The 23,325-nt window shown below is 45.0% G+C and overlaps 1 protein-coding gene across 1 annotated transcript in view; it reads left to right on the top strand.

Annotated features, from left to right (window-relative positions):
• Positions 1–22,663, top strand: part of SDCBP (syndecan binding protein) — a 176,174-nt gene extending 153,511 nt beyond the window's left edge. The window contains exon 9 of the mRNA XM_086965780.1: positions 21,524–22,663. Within this exon, the coding sequence (XP_086821906.1) occupies positions 21,524–21,578 (55 nt within the window). The 3' untranslated portion in view covers positions 21,579–22,663. The remainder of the gene's footprint in view (positions 1–21,523) is intronic.
• Positions 22,664–23,325: the final 662 nt, after the last annotated feature.

Consider the following 23,325-nt stretch of genomic DNA (forward strand, 5'->3'; position numbering starts at 1 on the left):
CTTCTGAAATAATTGATGCTGCAGTGGACGTGGCAGCCACAGGTTTCATGCAGCTGGCGGGAACAGCTGTTCTCCGGAGGCAAGACTGGTTAAAGTCTAAATCTTTTTGTCTAGAGGTCCAGACAAAGATCATGGACATGGCCTATGATGGAGAGTTCCTTTTTGGTCAACATGTTGACATGGCATTACAAGCCATAAAGAAAGACAGACGGCACGGTCGCTGGGCTCTCTCCAATTTCGAAAGTCTTCCTTTCGTGGCGCAAGAGGAAGAGGCAATTTCTCTAACAGAGGAGGTTATTCACAGCAACGCTCCTACAATAACACCCAGGGAAATCAAAGATACCAGCCATACCGTCAACAAACATATGGACAAATGAGAAATAATTACTCTCAATCAAGAGGAAAAACCTCTTATCGAGGAAGAGAACAACAAGAGCAAGTGAGAGACACATCCTGCCACCACTTTGTCCCAGCCTGAAACAAATTGGAGGAAGAATATCCCGATATTACTCAAATTGGTCCAAGATTACCACGGACAAATGAGTCCTGGACGTGGTTTCCAGAGGTCACATTCTCTAATTCGTCAAAGCCCCTCCAAATTCTCCCCCAAAAGGACCACCTCCAGCTCATCTCAAAGAGCTGTTTTCCCAAATACACTCAATGATTCGGAAAGGAGCAATAGAAAAGGTACCTCAACATCAGAAGGGAACAGGGTTTTATTCAAGATTTTTCCTGATCCGCAAGAAGTCGGGGGAATGGCGCCCCATCCTCGACCTGCGTGCCCTCAACAAGTACCTAAAGAAATTATCTTTCAGAATATTGACGCTTCAAGAAATCCTCCAGTTTCTCTCAGTAGGGGATCACATGGCAACACTCGACCTTCAGGACGTATACTTCCATGTGCCCATTTTTCCCAGACACCGGAAGTTCTTATGGTTCAGAGTGGCTGGCAGGGACTTCCAGTTCAAAGTCCTCCCCTTTGGACTACGTTCGGCCCCCAGAGTTTTCACAAAAATGTTAGCCCCGGTGGCCGCACACCTGAGATTAGGAGTTCAAATTTATCCATATTTGGACGACTGCCTTATCAAGGCCAGTTCCATCGACTTGGCAAAAACTCACGTTCAGAGATGTCTATCACTATTCCAGAGCCTGGGTTTTTCGGTGAATTTCAAAAAGTCTCACCTGACTCCATCACCGAGGAAGTCGTTCTTGTGAGCCACGCTGGACACAAGACTCGCCCAAGTGTTTATATTAAAAGAAAGGCAGGTGAAGATTCGCAAGATGTCCTCATCACTACGAACAAGAAAGTGCGTTTCTGTTCGCAAGTTCAAGTCTTTCCTCTGGATGATCTCGTCCTGTATTCCTCTCACCCCCAACTGTCGCCTGCGAATGAGACCCTTGCAAGAGGAACTCCGTCGTCAGTGGGTATGAGTGGAACATGCAACAGAAAAAATGGCACATACATTTGCTGGAATTAAGAGCCATTTTTCTCGCCATGAAATCCTTTCAGGCGATCTTGGAGGGCTCTACGGTGTTGATACGAACGGACAACACAACCAGCATGCATTACCTGAACAAGCAGGGAGGCACAAGATCGGCCCGGTTGTCCCATCAGGCGCAGCAGATTTGGAATTGGGCCCTGGATCATAGCATCAATCTGTCGGCGGTCCATGTCCCAGGGGTTGCCAATGTCCTAGCGGACTCACTCAGCAGGTCCGCCGGAAGCAATCACGAATGGGAGCTACATCAACCATCCCTATATCAGATATTCCAAGAGTGGGGTCATCCCGACTTGGATTTGTTTGCAACAGCTCAGAACCGGAAATGCCAACGCTTTGCAAGCTGGATTCCCCGCAAAGACTCGTGCGGGATGCCCTTTCGATGAATTGGTGTCGAATATTTGCATACGCTTTTCCGCCAATTCCGTTAATTCCCAAGATCATCAGGAAGATGAGGAGTCAACCATGTCGTCTAATCCTATTTTGCTCCAAGGTGGCCCCGGCAATATTGGTTCACCGAGCTTCTTCTCAGAGTGCAGGCCAATACAACTGCCTCGAATACCGAATCTCCTGACAGTTCAGAGGGGCAAAGTGTACCATCCGGACCCAGTTTCTCTGAAATTATCAGCTTGGCTCCTCAACACAATGAATTTGCCCACTTAGGCATTCCTCACGATTATCAGGAGGTGCTAGCTAACGCCAGAGCACCATCAACGATTAAGACCTACAAACTCAAGTGGAAGCGTTTCTGTGCATGGTGCCAGACTGTTGATCTGCATCCCATTCATGCTAGACCAGAGCAAATATTACCCTTCTTCCTGCAACTGGCTAGATCGGGTTTGGCGCATTCAACTCTGAAGGTGTTTCTGGCCGCCATTTCCCGATTCCGTCAGGATGGATCGAACTCTGTTTTCGTCAAGAATAATCCAGCAATTTTTCAAGGGTCTATTTCGTATGTTTCCTCCGATTCGACGACTGCCTCCTGCTTGGCATTTGAATGTGGTGCTAGCCCAGCTCCTGCGTCACCCCTTTGAGCCGCTACATAAGGTTGACCTTAAGTTTATTACTTGGAAAGTCTCCTTGTTATTAGCTTTAACATCTACCAGAAGGGTCAGTGACATTCAAGCATTCACGTCTAAACTGCCCTTTTTACAATTTACCTCTGATTCGGTGGTACTGCGTACCAATCCAAGGTACATGCCCAAAGTCCCATCGGACTTTCATTTAAATGAGCCGGTAATCCTCAAGACCTTTTTTCCAAATCCACAAACTCCGGCTGAGCGAGCTTTGCACTCTTTGGACATCAAGAGATGCCTCAAGTTTTATCTTTCAAGAACATCAGATTTGCGCAAGACAGATCAGTTGTTTGTGGCTAATGCAGACTGCGCCAAGGCTGTACAGTGTCCAAACAGACTATTGCCAGATGGGTCTAGTCAGCAATTGGACTCTGTCATCAACAGGCAGGAAGACCCTTACAGGCCTTACCAAGAGCGCATTCTACAAGGGCAGTTTCCTCTTCCACTGCTCTGTTCGCTGGGGTGCCTCTTCTAAAAATCTGCAGAGCTGCAACATGGTCCAGCAGGCACACGTTCACGAGGCACTACTGTCTGGACTCAGCAAGTGATGCCGATGCTTCGGTGGGAAGAGCAGTTCTTCGCAATATTTTCCAATAAGGTGAGCCTCTGTTCTCCCGCCTCCTCTATGCTCTTTTTAGACGCTTTACCATGTCTTTTGCATTTTATCATTATGCATGTATACTATGATACTATTAGCGTTTATGAGCATTAGGTTATGTGTACTGCTGTCTATTCTGATTCAGGCATGTGAATCTATGAAAGACACCCCAAATACTGGAGAAGAACAATAGTTACTAACCTGTAATCTGTGGTTCTCCAGTATTGGTGTCTTTCATAGATTCACATGCAACCCGCCCACCTCCCCTCAAAGGCTCCCTCAGGCAATTATGTTGGTTTCACTCCTGTGCGAGAAAATCTGAGAGCCTGAGCCTCTGGGGAGAACATTCTGGTGGGTGCTGTCGCCTGATTGGCTGCAGTTTGGTCTATACATAATGACTTGGATAGTCATGAGTGTGGGAGCTTTTGCTCCTGTAGCTGAGGGCTACTTTACTTCCTGGTTGGTTATAACCAAGGTTTTTTAGTTATTACAGGCATATTATTGCTTTTTTATATACCGTGGGACTCCCACTCCGACGACCGGGAATGATTCAGGCATGTGAATCTATGAAAGACACCAATACTGGAGAACCACAGATTACAGGTAAGTAACTATTGTTCTTACTTCAACAATAACCAAATCAACCCTTTAGACGCTTCCATACAAAACATTGTATGTTACCTGCTGCATCTACAAAGATGTAACTTAGCATACTCTTCTATACGACTACACCTCGCTGCTATAGCAGCATACCTTCAAAACAGGCAACACCTTTCACTGTTTAGGGTACCAGCAATCAAAGCCTTCATGGAGGGTTTGAAAAGGGTGATCCGTCCATAACACCCCCCTTCCCCAGTCTGGAATCTAAATATAGTACTGACCAGACTTATGGGCCCTCCTTTCGAACCTCTACACTCATGCGAACTACAATTCTTAACGTGGAAGGTTGCATTCTTGGTTGCCATTACCTCACTCAGAAGAGTGAGCGAATTACAAGCACTAACAATTCAAGAACCTTTCATGCAGGTACATGCCAACAGAGTGGTTGTTAGAACCAACCCTAAGTTCATGCCTAAGGTTGTATCCAATTTCCATATCAATCAATAGAAATGCCAGTTTTCTTTCAAAACCCATCGTCAGTAGCTGAAAGAGCCCTACACACATTAGATGTAAAAAGAGCTCTATTTTATTATGTGGACAGGACTAAATCATTTAGGGAAACAAAACAACTATTTGTTGCTTTTGCACCACAACACAAAGGAAATCCTATTTCAAAGTCAGGAATAGCCAGATGGATAGTTAAATGCATTCAAATGTTATCAAAAGGCAAAACGCACTTTAACCGTCCCCCCAAGAGCACACACTACAAGGAAAATGGGGGCATCCATGGCTTTCCTAGGAAATATTCCTCTGGAAGTCATCTGTAAGGCAGCCACATGGACCACCATACACACGTTCACAAAACACTACTGTGTAGACGTGCAAGCAAAACAGCAAGCTGCTGTAGGCCAGGCTGTCCTCAAAACTCTTTTTCAAACTGCTGCAGCTGGCACAGGTAGCCACCGTTAGAGGAGATACTGCTATACAGTCTATGCACAGATATGAATTCAGCAGCCCACATGCCTCGAACGGAATATGCTACTTACCAGTATGCATCTGTTCTTGGCATGTAGGGCTGCTGACATTCAGCATTCATTTTGTTCTTTCAGTAGGACCATTCTCACCTCTTAGAAGAAGATTGCTCTCATTTTCTGCGTTTCTTTGTGAGCCTTCTGAGGAACACTTTCGTTTTCAAAGTTGCTTTATACTCATGCCTTTATTCATTCAGAGCAGTCTACCACCCTAGTCCGTAAACTGCACTATAGAGATAAAAAATCTAATTCTTTCAAACTGTGACTGCCATGCACCCCTGAAGAAGCTGGTCTGAGCAAATGGTGAGAGAACATCCAGTTTTCGTCTCTCAGAAGTGTGCAATTTTGAGTTTTGTACTGGTACAAAATATGTATGTGAAACCGGAGTATGACTCTGAATTTTTTGTTTGATTCATAGGTAGGCAGAGTGTGTGGACAAGTGGATGTCTTTTATTTTTATTTGTTGCTTTGTTCCTTTGGTTACATTTTAAAGCTTGTGAAACTTGTGTGTTTTGGAAGGCTGGCATAGTAATAGATTCCGTCCTGAAGTATTCCATAATATTCATAAATACTGAATATTTCCATCATTGTGTGAAATGAACAAGTTACTTATCTTTGGTAACAATCCTTCTAAAGGATACTATGTCTAACCACAGATTGCTCATCTTGTGAATACTCACAGGTGCCGATCTGGAGACTTTTTCTCAGCAATTCCCTTGTCCTCCGGTAGATGGCATTGTGTGGCTGTGCGCCGCATCCATCTTGCCCCAGGAATTGCGTCCGACCCACAATATAACTGCCACCTCCAGGCATCGATGTCCTTTTTATTCTGATATCTGTCTGCACCATAGAACATGGCTCCTTCAATGATTAGATGATTGTGCCTGTGTGCAAACTCCAGTTCGAATCTTTTTCAACTTGGTGCAAAGTAATCATTCCATAGAACATGGAGGAGGAAATATTGGTGTGGAATCTGTGGGAACCGTATCCACCAGAAAGATCATTTATGGAGGTAAGTAACTTTTACTTGTGACAGATACTTCTAATGGCAGATTCTTTACCTTATGAATAGATACCATAGCAGCATATCCCCAAGTGGTGAGTCTGTTAAATACCTTTTAGGTGCTGTGCATTAGCCTGGCCATAGCAGGTAGTAATACAAAGGATAATCCAACTGGAGATGATCAGTTTCTGTACTGCCTTTCCTTTCTTTGTTTCAGAGAACCATGGGGTAGTTCTACAATGACTACCCGATGGCCACTGGTACAGTCACTGTAGAACCTCACAGCTTTCTTAGAGGCCAAGGGATGTAGTTTTTCTCCTTGGAGGAGGAGGGCAAAAAACGCTAAAAAGGAATAAAATGCCTGTTAGTTTGAATTGTCGAACACGCTAGTCTTTATTTTCACCTCCGAACGAACGGGGATATTTTCAGTTTCTATCTTCCCGCGTCCATGTGACACATTACAATATATACGCCGTAGGCGGCTTGATCCGCCACTCGAACTGATGAACACACGGCGCGAGGAAACCTGGAATACTGAAACTCAGGTTAGTGACATCCTCCCATTATTGGGACACAGTATCTTGCTAGCGGTCAGTACGACAATTCAAACTGATAGGCATTTTATTCCTTTTTGCACAGCATTCGGAGCCTTCACATTCAGCGGCTCACACGTAAGTGCGTCACTCATAAACCATCATTGTACCGGCACGAAAATAGTCACGGGTTTAAAGACACCTCGCATTGCACCACAATTACCCCGATCAACACGAGCACAGTGATGAGATTTTTGCATGGTTTGCACCCCACTATTTGTTGTAATTTCGTGATAAACGTATACTATGACTGCAGATTGTGATTATGGTTATACTTTACGTTCTCAACAGATTTTGCTCCCTGAGGAAGGGCAAATAATGCCCGAAATGCATTGGAGCTCATAAAGCAAAATGTATCCAGGAATGAATTATGTTTAACCTCTTGGCTGCTAATGACAAGGGTAACTCGCCATGGACTTTCCATTGATTTCAATGGAAATTAAAGGAGAATTCAAATAATGCCTTAGCAGTAAAGGGGTTAAACAAACATTTGAAGAATATGTGAATATAATGAAAGAGGAATTACGATGAGAATAATCGTCAAAAAGTAAAAGTACAATCAATAAAAGTACAGAATTGAGAAATAGTTGGACTCTTCATTGAAGAGGAACGAACACTAGTGTGCCTGGACGGGATGTAACCAATGACCCATTGGCTACACATTTAGTTTATTGTCAAAGGACGCCAAGGCACGGAGAGCGTCACCCGACAGCAGCACCTTAACCCACGAACTATAACAAAAATAAATCAGAAATAGAGGCTGTGCATCAATCCCAATTCCTGAAAAACAAATCTTAGTGTAGCCGCCAGTTGTGATGCACTAGGCAATGGCAGTGAAGTTTGACTGCCCTGCAGTTTGAAGATTTCACCAGGTGTTGTACAACCAGGGAGCTGCCCAGTTCCAGTGGCATAATGCCTCTAGGCACAGGACCCACAACTCTAACTACCCTGCTTCTTGAAGTACCACATGGCTATGGTGTTGTCTGTAAGAACCTGTGCCGGCTCCCCTGTGAGGGACGGGAGGAAAGCCTTTAGTGGCAAGTATTTTGCCCGCAGCTCCAACAAGTTGATGTGGAGGCAAGTTTACACAAGAGACCAGGGTCCTCTGATCTCCATTTCTCGCAGATAACAGCCCAACAATAATGCATGTCACAACCCTTCATGTCGAGAAGGGTAGGCAAAGGTGTCTGTCCCGGTGCAATTACAGTACAGCAGCTACCAATGCAGATCTTTCACAGTTTCCTTTGACCCCTGAATTGAATCGGAGTTTCCCTTGGTGCTGAGACTTTACATCTCACTGCACAGCCTGCATATGCATCCTGGTGTGTTCCACTTGCAGGATGCAGGAGGTCTAGAAGCCTCAGAGCTGCAGTCACTGAGACCCAATTCAAAGGTTTAAACATAAAGATCATTGTAAAATCAATAAAGCATGCTTTTTTTAAAAGAAAATAAGGATTATAGCCCAAATATCCTGGACATGCTGAGGCGAAGGGAAAACTTGAAACATCATTGTGTCCAGGTTAGTACCAATGAGTGGAAGTCAGGTGTGACTTTGGTATGTTGAATGAAAATCCTAGGGAAGTCAACAGGTTGGCCATCGTCTGGAGGTACAAAACTGTTTGAGGTGAGCCCCCCTTTGGCAACAAGTCACCTAGGTATGGGGAGACTACTACTTACAACCTCCAAGTGTGAAGTGATCACCACTATCACTTAAACTAAGTGCTTGTGGCCTATCTAAAACGACAGGTAGCACCTGTGTGATTTCAGGAATGCGATGCGGAAATAGTCATCCGGCAGATCACACACCACCATCCTGTCGCCTGGATTCAAATCAGACAAAACTTGGGTCAGATTGAGCATTTTAAGCGTGTTATTCTTGAAGTTCAGGTGGCAGAGGTCCAGACTGTTCGAAGTGATCTATCCTTCAACCCACAAAAGCTGCCAGCTCTGACCTCTGATGCTGACACCCTCTTTTTGGCTCCCTTGTCCAAGACTGCTTGAATGTCTCCTCTTAGAATGGGCAAGTGATCTCTGGAAGTCGTGGCGTAGGAGGCTCATTTGCTGGGGTAAAAAGAAAAAGTATGGCGTAACAGTTTTGGGTAGTTTGAAGCATCAATCTGTCTGATGTGATGCTTTGCCACCCATGAGAATATAGGTGATCTTAGCTCCTACAGTGCAACAGAGCACCACTGAGGGCAACTTAATGTGCTTTAGCAGCGGCGCCAAAGGGGGAGGCCAGGGATAGGGTAGATTGATGCCTCTAGGGGCCTAGATGCTTCTGGCAGGATTCCTTGACCCTGGACTTGAAAGGTGAGAGAGAGGTGTGTTGCTGCTGAGGCAGACTTTGTCGATGCCTCTGCTGAAACCCTCTCCCAATACTTCAAAAGAGGTGAAATTGATGGTGAAGCTGTAGCATGTGTGGAGCTAGCTCCCCAGGGCGCACTGTTGCTTGGGCTGAGTCTGCCTTGACCCAAAGGAATGAGTGCCATCAAAAGACATGTCCATAACAAATTGTTGGACATCGCTAGAAAATCCAGTGGAGCAAATCCAAGTGAGCTGCGAAGCATCACGCTGGTACAAACTACCCTACTCAAGCAGTCTGTAGTTTCCAGGTCTATCTTATGTATTTCGCTGAATCATGGACTTTCATGGAGGATTTTCTGAAGGTTGGTTCGAGGATAGTAAGAGACCTGGTAAGATGTCTACTATCCTGCCCCACAGTGCATGCGGTTTAATGCTCCTGGATGCCCCTGGAATTCAAGGCCCTGAGGACTAGACTATCAGACGAAAACATTTGTTTGCGGAGTGCTTCTAGGCTTTTTTACTCTCGAACTGGCGGGGTAGTCGGAAATGTACTGGGGGATGAGCCTGATTGTAGAGGCGTGAACTACTAGGCTTTCAAGTCATGGGTGCTGTAGGAGCAAAGGTGGGTCTTCTGCAGCTGGCCTATGTTTCATAGTTCTTTACCCAGTCCCAGGAGCGCAATATTCTGACTTTGCCCAAGGTGCCCAGAAATATGGCTGTCAATGCCTTATTGTAAGGTAAGAGAGGTCCTGGGATGTCTGTCCTGGTAGTAGGACCTCTGTAAGACCACGTGGTTTTACTTCCACTGTTGAAAATTGCTAGTCAAGTATGTCAGCTACTCTCCTTATAACCATGGCAGATTCTTCAGTGAAAGGGCCAAATGGAAAATTGAAGCTAGTTTTCAGTGATGTATCAAGGCCACTTGTAAGTTAAGGAATGCATTTTAGCTGTTGTAATGTTGTGAGTTATCATTGACATCATCGTCCTGTGGCTCCAGGTCTCAGTATCTGTATTGTATTGTTGAGGAAGCGTACCTGAATCTGATTGGGTTTGAGTAGAGATCAAGAGGCTTGCGACTTCGGAAAAAGTCACATGGTTTCACCTGGAAACTCTGGTTGGATTGGGACTAAAGCTGGAATTGGTTCCAAGGTTTGAGATTGTAACTTGGAGTTACCCTCCAAGGTACTAGACTGTGACTTGGAGTTACTCTGTCCACGAACCTTCTCTTGGTGAGTGGCTGGACAAGGGGGAACTGTGTTTGGACTCTTTCTTTGCTTCACCTGAGGATTTTGACTGTGATGACAACCTCTCATGGGCATGAAAATGTGTCCTCGAGCTGGATTAGGTGTTTCAAGCCTTTCTATGATGCTTAGCAGCATAGAGTTTGGACTTGCAGTCCCAGATGGCATTTGAATGCATCCAATTTTGTTCGGTTCACGACTTGGGGTCTTTGAAGAACCCTAGACAGCAGAGACTGATCCTGTAACAGTTAGTCAGTGAAATCCTTTTGTGGCAGTCCTTGCAGCCTTTAAAACCTGTCATCCTTGGGAGAGACATAGCCCTTGCACAATGTAAAAAGGAGGGAATTGCTAAGGAAAAGATATTCAGATCCAGTCTGGCATGTAAGGGTATTCACAAGGTGAGGAATCTGTGGTTTGAAATATCCATTAGAACTTAGAAACCCTTAATTATTTGCTCCCAATGTAATTGAAAAGAATATTAAACCTGCTTACCAACTTCATCCATGCAACACACCCTTAAATTACCAAAGAGCACCAGCTCGAACTAAACAACTTCTGTCCTTACTGGAATTACTTGACAAGAAATTTCAAATAGAACAAAGTGTGTGGGGATAGCAAGGCTCAATATGCTGCATCTACACTTGGTGAGGTTCTGTGTGATACTAGACTAAGAAGAGGTGTCCAGAGGCTAGTATATATATATGGTAGATGTCGGTTTGTAGCGTACTCTTCCATCTAATCTTGGTGGTGGACGTTTGAGAGTTGTTTTTGTTCAACGTTGTTTTTACAAGACCTGTTGTGGTTTGACTTGGTCCACAGTGGACGACGACTCCACCTCAGATTGTTTTCTTCCGCCATTTGAATTGGATGCTCAAGTACCAGCTTTGGGACCAGTTACACTTCTTTAATATGACTTCAGTTCCAGCTACCAGGACTTTGATCCCTGCTATGAGGAAACTAACACAACCATCCTTGCCAGACACTTTTATCGACAAATGACCAGCATCGATATGGTGACCGAAGACTAGTCGCAGGACCCCAGCTGAGTACTTTAACCAAGTATTGGTGTCATTAACACCATTGGGGATTTAGGTTGCACTTAGCGAGTGCTTGTGAAGGAGTGTTATAGAGCGAAAACCATTCCAATTCTGTCATAGGTGCAAAACTAAATTCCCCTGCTCAGATCAACATAGGGTGTTTAACTTGTGCTTATTTCCCGACCACAGCTAAGCTGTCTGCACAGCATTCCAGTGCAAGAAGACCCTTTGGCACTGATGAGAGACCCTGTTTGCACTATAGGATGCAATGCCATGAATCGACCCAGGCACCTAACGTCTACAGGGTCGCAGAGAAGAAGCAAGGGTCCGTCTGACCTTACTGCTGCACGGGGGCAGCATACACCACAGGTGCAGTCTTCCGAGGCTTCTAAGTTAGAGCACAGAGAAGAAGTTCCTTGCCTGCTGGCCAATGGTTCCAAAGATAAAGATCACACCTAGAGAATCTATCGCTCCACACACACGTGTCAAGCCCAGATGGTTGAACCTCAAAAGCTAATGCAGACCGACTATTCTTAGGGGAGTCTGGCATTGAGTCTTGACCTTGAGCAGTTGAAACCACTCAACCACAAGTCATCCTCTACTTCAACCAAGCCGTCAGCAAACACCATTCACCACCCAAAGCATGGATAAATCATTGTAACTGAAGTGTATTCCTTTGTTGGCCTTGAAAGCACTCTAGACTCAGAGGTCACAGAAGCAAAAGGCCCACTCACGCTCCAGCTCTCCGATGTCTTAGACACAAGACAAAAAAGATATTCCACAGGGAAAGTCCTTACCAGGCCCCGACACAGGGGAACCCACACACCCTTCCAAATCCCCAAAAAGTGGAGAATAATATTAGAGGAGGCATTCTCTTTCTATATGTTCTTGCCCTCTTTCTTTTCCAGAGAAGATTAGAGACAAGGCTACCAGTTCATCGCTACTACCCCCTGCATTTAAAGTTCCTGCACCATCCCACTTACTACCCTTGCACAGTCCACACTGATTGAGTACCGCCCCAAGGACCCTTATTGTGAGCCTCTAGCACTTACGGTGGGATATGACCCCTGAGAGGGATGCCACACAGACCTACCAGATGACCGAGACCCATTCACCATTAAAGCTTCCCCCACTGGATGATACTACAGTATACCATGCAGTAATACAGAGGCCGAACAGCACCAGTGTTAACATTTTAGAGTAAGATGACTTCCTCATAAAGACCCTCTGACGAGAGGTCGGTGCATTACCTGTCATGCTTTGGGGCATGGACAAGACTGCCAAAGAGAACTTGAAGGAACCGATAAAGGCTAGGGCTCTCACCAACCCCCACCTCTTCGGTTGGAAAAAAGGGAAAATTCATACCCTGATGGTATATATTTGGGACAACACCTTGCGAGACTAACTGGTGGTCCACGTGGTGAGACAATGAGCCTAAGCACAGGCAGCTAGCATCAACTCCCCTCTGGAAATGGAGAGAAAACAAAAATATGCTGTGGGGAAGTGTGTAATGGCAGGGACCAACACTCAGTAGAGGATTGCAAAGTTTCTCAGCTTACCCTCCGGATACAGACGTTACCTTTGGGGAGAAATGGAGTTGATCAAACGCCTTCCTGAGGTTCACCGGAAAAGGGGCAAACAGCTAGTAGATGAAGGAAAGCTGATTGTCAATGACAACATTAGGGGTGCGTTGAATGCTCTGGACACCGGCTTGAGGAAAATAAATGCCAGTATCCTCTTGCAGCACCATACTTGGCTAAAAATGCCTGACTTACAGCCAGAGGTTCTGAAACTTCTTTTGAATAGGTTAGCATCTTTTTGGCCTGCAAGTCTATACCATTCTTGAAAAGAAGGACAGAAAACTACCAATGTGATGGGTTCCCTTCGGACTTCAGTTCTTGGGCCTACTTTACTTACATTTCAAAATAGAAGAGGTACAAAAAAAACGAAACCTCCCTCCCCCAAGGTAAGACTAGCAGCAGAGCTTCTAGGAGATCTCGCCAGCAAAGTATTTCTTTTGACAATGGTAGATGCAGAGGTAAATGGAGAGGAAGGGTTAGAAGTGGCTTCAACAGTGGCGTCTCTGCCTCAAAACATTTATTCCACGTGATTTTCCTGATCAAACACCTGTCGACTCAAAGTACTTGAACCCACAGTTCATTGGCAATGCAGTATGGATGAATTGGTCAGGGATATTTGCCTATTGTTTCTGACAGATACATCTGCCAGTGGGTTCCTCACCTTGTGAGTATCCCCTGCGTCAGCAGCATTCGGAAATTCTTTCTGTAGCTTCGCGCCGACGTCAGCTGCACGGCATCGCGCGCGACTCCGCTGACGTCACCAACACCACAATATGCCCACGCCGGCGTGATGACATCAGTTCCCTTTTTTCCGCGTCGTCTATGCTAACGGTTTCTGGGATCGTACAGTAGCTTTGTAGTAACTTTGTTACTTTGTGATTATTTTCACTGTATCTTCATCTTCTGTCGAGATGTCTTCGAAGAAGACTGGTTTTAAGGCTTGCGGGGAATGTGGCAAGACTATGTCCATAACTGACCCGCATGAGTGCTGCGTCTGGTGTATAAGCTCCGAACATGACGTCGAAGATTGCCAATCGTGCAAGAAAATGACTCCGAAGGCCCTTCGGGAGAGAGAGACAAAGCTCCTGGTTGCGAAGCTTAAGAACAAGAAAGAAAAGAAGTCTTCAAGGTCTCGAGTCGTCGTCTGCCCATGCTTCAAAGTCTTCTAGGAAGAAGCATAAGAAGAGGGGTCATGAGTCACGTCATCACTCAGGAAAGGACTCCAGTTTGCGACCGAAGTCGCAAGTGAGGCTTCTTCGAAAGGAAGTGGCGGTTTCGGCGTCGGAAGCTCAGGACACAGATGGTGAGGCTTTATGTCCGAATTCGCCAGGGTCACCGAAGCAGAAAGCGAATCCTTCTCCAAATCAGTCTAATCCTTCTGGTCGGGAGGATGAAGGTGAGGTGGAGGAGGTTGGTGATGATGAGTTGCAAGTGCCAGCGGGTTCGTCGACCCCGGTGCTGCAGGTCGACGTCGTGACGACTCCGCCTCCTCGAGAGCAACCAGGTGGACCTTATCCTGCCTTCCCGGCTCCTGGTCAGGATCCATCCCAGTTCCTGAACGCAATGTTTGGAGTATACTCCAGGGCGATGTACCCCTCTGGTGCACCTGTTGGTGGTCCCACGGGTCCTATGGCATTTAACTTGGGTGTTCCCCAGGCTTATGCTCCTGCGCCCTTCATGCCTTTTATGCCGGCTCTTACACCGCAATGGCATTTTCCGAAGCCGGCGACACCGCACCAGTCGACGACGATTCAATCGACGCCGGTGCGCACGACTCCGAGGCAGGATTCTGTTTGACCTAGACTTCGCCCGACTTCGGGTTTGATGCCGGCTCCGGCCCCGGTGGAGTCTGTTCCGGATCCGTCTGCTTCGTTTACTAAGGAGAGGTCAAGGCGTGACGCCCAGAGACTTCTGGAGGAAGAAAGGTATCAGTTTGCTGATGTTGAAGAAGGGGGAGTTACAGGATTCTGATGATCCTTTTGATGACCTGCGAGAGGCCAGTGGGCTTGAACTGTCCCCTGAGTGGGATTTGGCTTCTGTGTCCGATGTACCTTCCAAAGATGTGATGCCATATCATGTTGTTATTAAAAAGGCAGCAAGCTTATTGAATATCACTCTGCCCACGACGGAGTATAAGTCTAATCTTCTAACCGAGGTCCTACACTTACCTTCTTCAGTTATTGAGACAATGCTGCCGTTTAATGATGCTTTGGCTGAACCCATCTATGAGGTCTGGAAGAAGCCTTTGACAGCTCTAGCTGTTTTAAGGTCTGTGGCCAAGAGGTATAGGGTTGCGCCTGGTGACTCAGACTTTTTGTCAACACACTCTCTGCCTGAGAGTCTGGTTGTGCAGGATGCCTGCTCGAAGAAGTCTGTAGGGGCCTTTCCGCAGGTTACTGGGGAAAAGGAATCCAGAAAGCAAGACCAGGCGGCCAAGAAGGTCTTCTCTTCAGCCAGTATGGCGTTAAAATCTACCAACGCAACTTGTTGTATGGGACGGTACATCCATGCCTTGATGGATTCCGTAAAGCAGCTAGTGCCAAAAATTCCTGAGGTGGACAGAAAGGATTTTCAGGAGGTAATTGCGGACACTCAGGCTGCTGCGAGACAAGTTATACAGAGTGGGCTGGACACTGCGGATTCGGTGGCGAGAGTCATGGGCTCTTCGGTGGCCGCTAGAAGAGCTGCGTGGCTAAAAACATCGGAGTTTTCTGCAGATGTACAGTCTGCTTTGATGGACTTGCCATTTGATGGCTCAGGATTGTTTGGCAAGAAAGCTGACGCTGCCTTGGAACGTTTCATAGATAGTAGGGCCACAGCAAAATCTTTGGGACTTCAAACCAGGGGTACTACTGGAAGGCGCTTCAGAGGATTTGGAAGATCTTCCTTTTGTTCCTATAAAACATGGCAGCAGCAGCCACAACAGCAGAATATGCTGTATAAGTCCTATAGAGGAAGACAACGAGCTCGTCCAGCCTCCTCCTCCTCCTCCTCCTCCTCCTCCGGTTCGCAACCCTACCAGTTTGCGGTCCTTCCGTTTGGTCTTACTACTGCGACTCGAGTCTTCACCAAGGTGGTGGCTGCGCATCTCAGAAGGTCGGGGATACCTGTATTCCCGTATCTGGACGATTGGCTGATCAAAGCAGAATCTCCAGAGATAGTGCTGCATCATCTGCAGGAGACAACTCAGTTATTGCACAGGTTGGGTTTTTCGATAAATGTACCCAAATCTCACCTGGTGCCCTCCCAGCGCAACCTGTTCATAGGTGTGGTACTGGATACAACTGTGTGTCGTGCATTCCCTCCTCCTCAAAGGATTCGCGACATACAGGAAATGATTCCTTTGTTTTTCAATGGAGCGGTCATTCCAGTCCTGAAGGTCCTTCGCTTGCTCGGTCTGATGGCTTCTTGCATTCTGTTGGTCAATCATGCACGCGGGCACATGAGGGCACTCCAGTGGTGCCTCCGCAGGCAGTGGTATCAACACAACGGGGATCTCAGGAAGTCCGTGAGGATCTCCAGAGAAACTGCAGCGGATCTGACTTGGTGGGGCGTGGAAGGCAACCTGTCACAAGGAAAGCCTTTTCATCTACCTCCATCAGTGGCCACAGTGATAACTGATGCATCCACTCTAGGGTGGGGTGCTCATCTGGAGGTCAAGGGTCTTTGGTCTCCAGAGGAAAGGTTGCTTCACATCAACCTTCTAGAGTTGCGGGCAATACGTCTGGCACTCAAGGCCTTCCTCCCTTCCTTTCGCAGTCAGTCCAAGTCCTGACGGACAACACGACCGCGATGTGGTATGTCAACAAGCAGGGAGGAGTAGGGTCGCAGTGTGTCTGCATTAGAGTCTCTGGTCCTGGGTTCAGGACCATCAGATTTGTCTAATGGCAAATCATCTGGCCGGAGCGCTGAACGTGCGAGCAGACAGTCTCAGTCAGCAGTTCTCTGCCGACCACGAGTGGAGGCTTCACCCGCACTCGGTGGACCTGTTCGCCACTCACGAGAATGCTCACTGCCCGTCATTCTGCAGCCTCCAGTATCCAATGCAGGGAGCCTTTGGGGACGCGTTTCAGTTGAGTTGGGACTCGCAACTCCTTTACGCGTTTCCTCCCATACCCTTGATTCCTCGGATTCTGGGGAAGATGCGCCAAGACCGGGCCCAAGTTATATTGATCGCCCCGGATTGGCCAAGAAGGGTGTGGTATACAGATCTTCTCCACCTCTCCTCGTGCCCTCCGCTCAGTCTTCCTCACAGGCCAGATCTCCTCTCCCAGATGGAGGGGCAGGTTCTACACCCCCACCTCCAGACCTTACACCTTCATGCCTGGAGATGGAACGGGGCAATCTGATTTCCTTTTCTCTTCCGCACGATGTGGTAGATGTCATTTTGTCGGCCAGGCGTGACTCTACCAAGTCCATTTACTCTTATAGATGGTCTAAGTTTGTTGCTTGGTGCGGGGAGAAGTCAGTTGACCCTTTAAGGGCTCGTTTGTCCAATATACTTCAATTCGCACTTTCTTTGGCACAGCAGGGTTTTGCAGTGGCAACTATCAAAGGTTATTTGTCGGCCTTGTCGGCTTTCCTTTGTTTGCCAGACCAGTCCTCTTTGTTTAAGTCTCCTATTGTTTTGCGTTTCATTAAGGGCCTAACAAAAACATTTCTTCCTACACCATTTATTGTACCTCAATGGGACTTGAACCTTGTTCTTACATTTTTAATGGGTTCACCTTTTGAGCCTTTACACACGTCCCTTGAGACTTTTGTCTTTCAAGACTGTTTTTCTGGTGGCAATTACCTCGGCAAGGAGGGTAAGTGAGCTTCAAGCTCTTAGCTCTAAGCCCCTGTTTTTATCCATTCATGCTGAAAGAATGGCTCTAAGGACCAGGGCTGCTTTTCTGCCTAAAGTGGTTACTCCTTTCCATCTGGGGCAGTCCGTTACCCTCCCTACCTTTTATCTTCCCCCTCACCCTTCCAAGGAGGAGGAGAGACTTCATTGCTTGGACCCTAAGAGGGCGGTGAGCTTTTACCTGGACAGGACACATGAGTTCAGGTTGGATGACAAGCTGTTCGTAGGCTTTGCTGGCTGCAAGAAGGGGAAGGCGGTGCACAAGCGCACGCTCTCGAGGTGGATCATCCTCTGCATTAAGATTTGCTACGCCCTTGCGGGTAAGGACCCTCCAGAGGTTATAAGAGCTCACTCTACTAGAGCAAAGTCATCAACATCTGCTTTGTCTAGGGGTGTTCCGGTTGAGGACATTTGTAAAGCGGCGACTTGGGCCTCCCTCCATACTTTTGCGAAGCATTACTGCTTAGATGCCGAAGTGAGGAGGGAAGGCCTCTTTGCGCATGCTGTCCTCCAGGATTTTCTGGTATAGGAGAGTGGACACCCTCCTCCGGGAGTGGGGACTGCTGTGGGACTCTATTCACAAGGTGAGGAATCCACTGGCAGATGTATCTATCAGAAGAACAAGTTACTTACCTTTGGTAACGCTTTTTCTGGTAGATACAGTATCTGCCTGTGGATTCCTCACTGATCCACCCGCCTCCCCGTTGTCCACTCTTTTATACCTGAGTAACTATAATGTATTTACTTTGTTGTCAAGGAATTGTTTATTTCAAATGTTCAATTGCATTTGTTTCACACTGTGTGTGTTACCTTGATATTTGTGTATTGTGTATACTATGTATATCTCTACTGCCATTGGTCCGTCCGTGTGCCTCGAAGGCACGGAAAAAAGGGCGGAACTGATGTCATCACGCCAGCGTGGGCCTATTATGGTGTCGGTGACGTCAGCAGAGTCTCGAGCGATGCCGTGCCTCTGTGACGTCGGACCACGTTGGCGCGAAGCTACAAAAAGAATTTACGAATGCTGCTGACGCAGGGGGATATTCACAAGGTGAGGAATCCACAGGCAGGCACTGTATCTACCAGAAAAAGCGTTACCGAAGGTAAGTAAGTTGTTCTCTTCTCCACTTCCTCTAGTTTCTTGTTTGGCCAGGATAATGGGACAAGTGTCAATGACCCTCATCCTGGTGGGCCGAGTAAGTGAGAAATTATAGTAATCCATCATTCTAGAGTTCAGCTCATTCTCACAAAAACATCTCTTGAGGCTAGATCTTCCATCCCAAACAATGGGTCAGCTCAAGCATTCAGACCCCGAGACAACTCAATCTAGAGACCTGGCACATAGGGTTTTGAGAGTTTTTTTCTCTGTTTTTTTTATTTATTTATTGGCATTTCTTCAAACAGAATGACCTGAATAGCATACTGAGACATAGTACAGTTGCAGAACAGCAGGCTGCCATCCCATCCACTCCAGGTCAATGTTTCAGAACAAGACAAAAGAACTAATGCAGTAGTATGTATCACATAGCAAGGTCATAGTCATTAACAATCTTAAGTTAGGATACCTCAAACATCTGGAAGAGTGTTTGCCAGCCCTGCATGAAGTGCATAAGCCCACCAAGCACACCTGCTACGTTGCAAAATGTAAACAATGTGTCCACTACTACATAAGCTAGCACACAGAACCACTTAAAACCTCTGTTCTTGATATTATCTGCTACTTGTTACATTTCAACAAATGCTGTATTGGCATACACCTCTATCTGTTAACATCTGGATGTAGTTGTAGTCTACCTGAAAAATAGGGAACATTTGTCAGCCTTTAAAAATAATTATTAGGGCCTTCATGCCAGGCCTCAAAAGAAAGCTCTCTCCAAGGTCACTTAAAGCATCTGTATAGAACTTAAATGTAGTCCTTCCGAGGGACCTCCTTTTTCACAATTACAATCCTGTGACATGCAGTTCTGGTCACTGAAGATATTCATTTTTTTTTAATTTTTTTTGTGGCCATTTCCTCCCTAAAACAAATTAGTGAGTTGCAGCCCTTAACTATACAAGAAAATGTAATTCTAGTTCATAAAGATAGGCTAGACCTGAGAACTAACCAAAATTTCCTAACAAAGGTGGTTTGCCCTTTCCGTAACTACCAAACTATTAAGTTGCCCATCATCTTCATGCATCCAGATTCTGTAGGGAAAAGAGTGTTGCATATATTGGATGTTAAGAAGGAACTCATACTACATTGATAGAACCAAATCCCTTTTTCAAAGCAGTGCCACTGTCCGTTGCCTTTGCTAAGCCACGCTTAGGGAATCCTGTTTCCAAGGAAGGCATCGACAGATGGATTTTTGCATGCATTTAGAACTGTTATGCGAAGGCCAATCGTTCACTGCTTGCACACCCTAAGGTGCATTCCACATGTAAGAAATCAGCCACTATGGCTTTTTTGGGAAATATTGTTCTAACAAAACCTCTGTAAAGCTGCTACATGGTCAACACCACATACGTTCACCAAACATTATGTGGACATCCATGCCCCTCAGCAGGCTTTCTTGTCTAGACTCTGTATTATGAACTTTATTTCAAACATCTGCTCACTAGCCTCTTTGAACCAAAACAGCTTGTAGATGTCCACAACCAGCACTAAATGACCGGAGTATGTGAAGCATGTGAATCTACAGTGCTAGACGCTACAAATAGATGGTTACAGGGTAACGTTTTCTTTGGTGTATAAACACTCTTTAAGCAGCACATTCCTTCAGTGCCATTGTGCATAACAATGTCAAACATCAATTTCTCATTCTTTTGGTGGAAAGGGAAGGCAATGGCTCAATACCTGGTTGTGTCCTAACTGTTCTTTGAAGGACGTTCCTATCCACCCGAAATATATAAGACTAACTGTTGGTACATTCCAACAGGCCATCAGATTCTCTTTCCTTCCTGAAGCCTAACCCCAGTTTATGTCTCACTCGGGGTTTTCCCACTTACTCACAACATAGAGAAGGCGCCATTTAGTGTCCTATCCCAATTGTCCATCTTTTTCATGGTGGAGGGCTTCTGCTTATTCAGGGAGGCTACCTAGGAACAGCCCTTCTCTAACACCAACTATTATATCATATAAAATTGTGGGATAAGTATCCTTACTTTTCATTTAGTGTATTCTCTGTTAATTGGGAGTTGGCCAGATAATTTGGAAGCTGCTCCTCTGCCTGCTGTTTGGCACCTTGTCAGACCCTCGCTGAGACCGGAGAGAAAGGGGAAATGCCTTGTTTTGCACTATTTACATAGAAAAAGTAGTGTTTAACAATCTGGTGCCTTAAGCTATATTTGTTGTAGTCCTTAACTGTTGGAGTTTACCTACCAACTTTAAGATCATATGAACCTTAAATCATTTTGATGAGACCTGATAATTTGTTTTGAATTAAAATTTGGAGAAGCAATTGAATATTGTTCATGTTGGTCAACAAAGCCTGTGTGATGCCGGGGGGTAATTCCTTTGATCTGAATGATAGAAGCTTCTATTGGAGCTCTATGGAGCTGTGACCTGACCTATTCACTTTCTGAACAGTTGGGAAGCACTGCTTTTAGAATTGATGGGCAGTTTGTCTTGGTGGCATTGCACTTTTGTTTCCTTACCACCTCTATCTCCTTTTGACTTGGAGGCTGGACTTCATTTGTTTCAAGGATTACTTCATGAGATTAACAAAATGGTGTTCAGTACGCACCAAGCAACAAGGATCCGATTGTGATATGGTTACTTGCGCTCGTGAAGGTGCTTTAGCACCATCGATGCTCATGGTATTCTGCTGCTGTGCTGCAGATTTCTAAATCCCATTGTTCATGACGAGCTGGGCTCGTCATCAGTGTTTGAGGAGGCTACACCATGACGAGCCCAGCTCGTCATCAGCCTCGAAGGGGTTAAGAGCTCTTGAGGCAGCAGCCCATACAAGATTAAGTTTATTTGATTCTGGATCTTTGATTATTACTAGCAGTGGTTTATAAAGAACATTTGAGCTGATTGTCAATTCATTCTGTATTTGGACAGCAGTATTTAAATTATAGGTTTTTTTAGGCCTGTACATAGATAGTACTAATTATAGTCTCTTTATCCATAGAATGGCTTCCAGCATTATGAAGAATCTGATGGATCATGGTGTTCCCGAAGTTTAAATCTGGGGCCTTTTTTTCCACGTCTCTTGACATTTTGCTCATGGATAAAACGTATTCATTGAAACATTAAAAGTTGCATGATGGTATTTGCAATGTATAGAATGGTGGAATTACTACAGTTGAATACAATTAACCTATCAGTGTTACTCAGTATTAGCCATACAGCACTGTTTTGCAGCTACTAGTCTACAGCATGGGTTTTTGTACTGATTTGCTGCAAATCATTGTAATAGGTTGCACATACATTTTTCATTCATTTACCTGAAGGTATGAAAATGATTCCATTGTTAACATTTATGATGTAAAAAGAAAATACAAACGTTCCTATGATTTTCAACTGTTCTAACAATCAGAAAAGTAATTTCAAGCCATAAAAACTGGAACTTGGATGATACTGTTTTAACTGTATTTGGCTATACTCTGCAGGAGCAGACTTGTGATATTCACTCAGATAACTAATGGTTAAAGATCTTGGAACATTGTCATTTTTAAAATTATATTTGTGCTTCTAAAGCTTCGTATGTGGCACCTGAGATTGTTTCGAAAATGTTAAGATTTCTTGTCTTGGTTCTAAAACTGAATCATTGTGACTTACACACTGTATATTATTGGGATGAAATTTGCATCTGGTGTAATAGGACACTCTCAAAATGTTTCTGTTTCCTGGCCTAGTCTCGTTCTCAGAGAAAACCATTCATTCCAAACTCTGAAATAATGTTTTTGTTATTGCTATAGGTAGTAGTGTGGATGTTCTTCCAACACCCATTGGGCTGACATTTTAAACTTTAAATTAGAATAAAAAGCACCTTAATTATATGCTATCCAATTGACATTCAGCAGTTCTTGAATCACAAGTTGAAACCTTGAACAACATAATTATTGTATAGTCAGTATTATCATGGTTTTCATATTTCAGTAAAGTTTTATCATTTAAGGAGAATTTTGTTGTCATAATATGCCATTTTATCATATTTTGCATAACAAACCTCTATCATTCCAAAGCTTGAGCCAATCAAGTGTTAAACTGTAGCCTAATGCAGTGTAATCTGTATGTGAATGTTTCTATAAAAACCTTCAATACTCAATTTATGCTTCATTTCTACTGTATTAGCAGTGTTTAAAAAGTATTACATTTGTGAAGTACAGAATTGAGCATGCATATATTTTTATGCACGTTTTCGGAAATAACAAATGAAGCAATTTAAAACTGAGCCAACCATTAGCGCTTCGTAAAGTGTATCCTGGTATTTCATAGGCCATTTCCTTCATTCTTTAGGGGTTCTCCTCAACAGGTGTAGAGTTTACTTTTACGGGAAACCTAGATAATATCTAGCACTTCATACCACACTTCTGCCATTAATAGTAGAAGGATGGGTGACTGATATTGCTAAAATAGTTATGACACATAGTCTTTTCTACACATTATATATGTGGGCTTTATAATGTGGACCTAGATACAAATTAACAGATGTTCAAGGGAGGGAAGATTACAGAATTGGTGGTACATTGTAGAAGAAGGTGTTTGTGAATGTAGATTGGTATGACAATTGTGTGATATTAAGGTGGTAATGAGAAGTGTGATGAAAAGTGCCTTCATTTGCCCATTAAGGAGAAGGGTGAAGAGATTTGTTCTTGAATAACAATGTGCTAGATAACACCATCTCCTGTAACTAGAGGGTTTAGACTTTGTAGGTGTGATCACAAACAGATGTCTGTGACCGATCCCCACAAGGTGTTCTTTTGGTGT

This window comes from Lissotriton vulgaris, chromosome 4_1 (genome assembly GCF_964263255.1).
Source record: "Lissotriton vulgaris chromosome 4_1, aLisVul1.2, whole genome shotgun sequence".
Classification (NCBI taxonomy): domain Eukaryota; kingdom Metazoa; phylum Chordata; class Amphibia; order Caudata; family Salamandridae; genus Lissotriton; species Lissotriton vulgaris.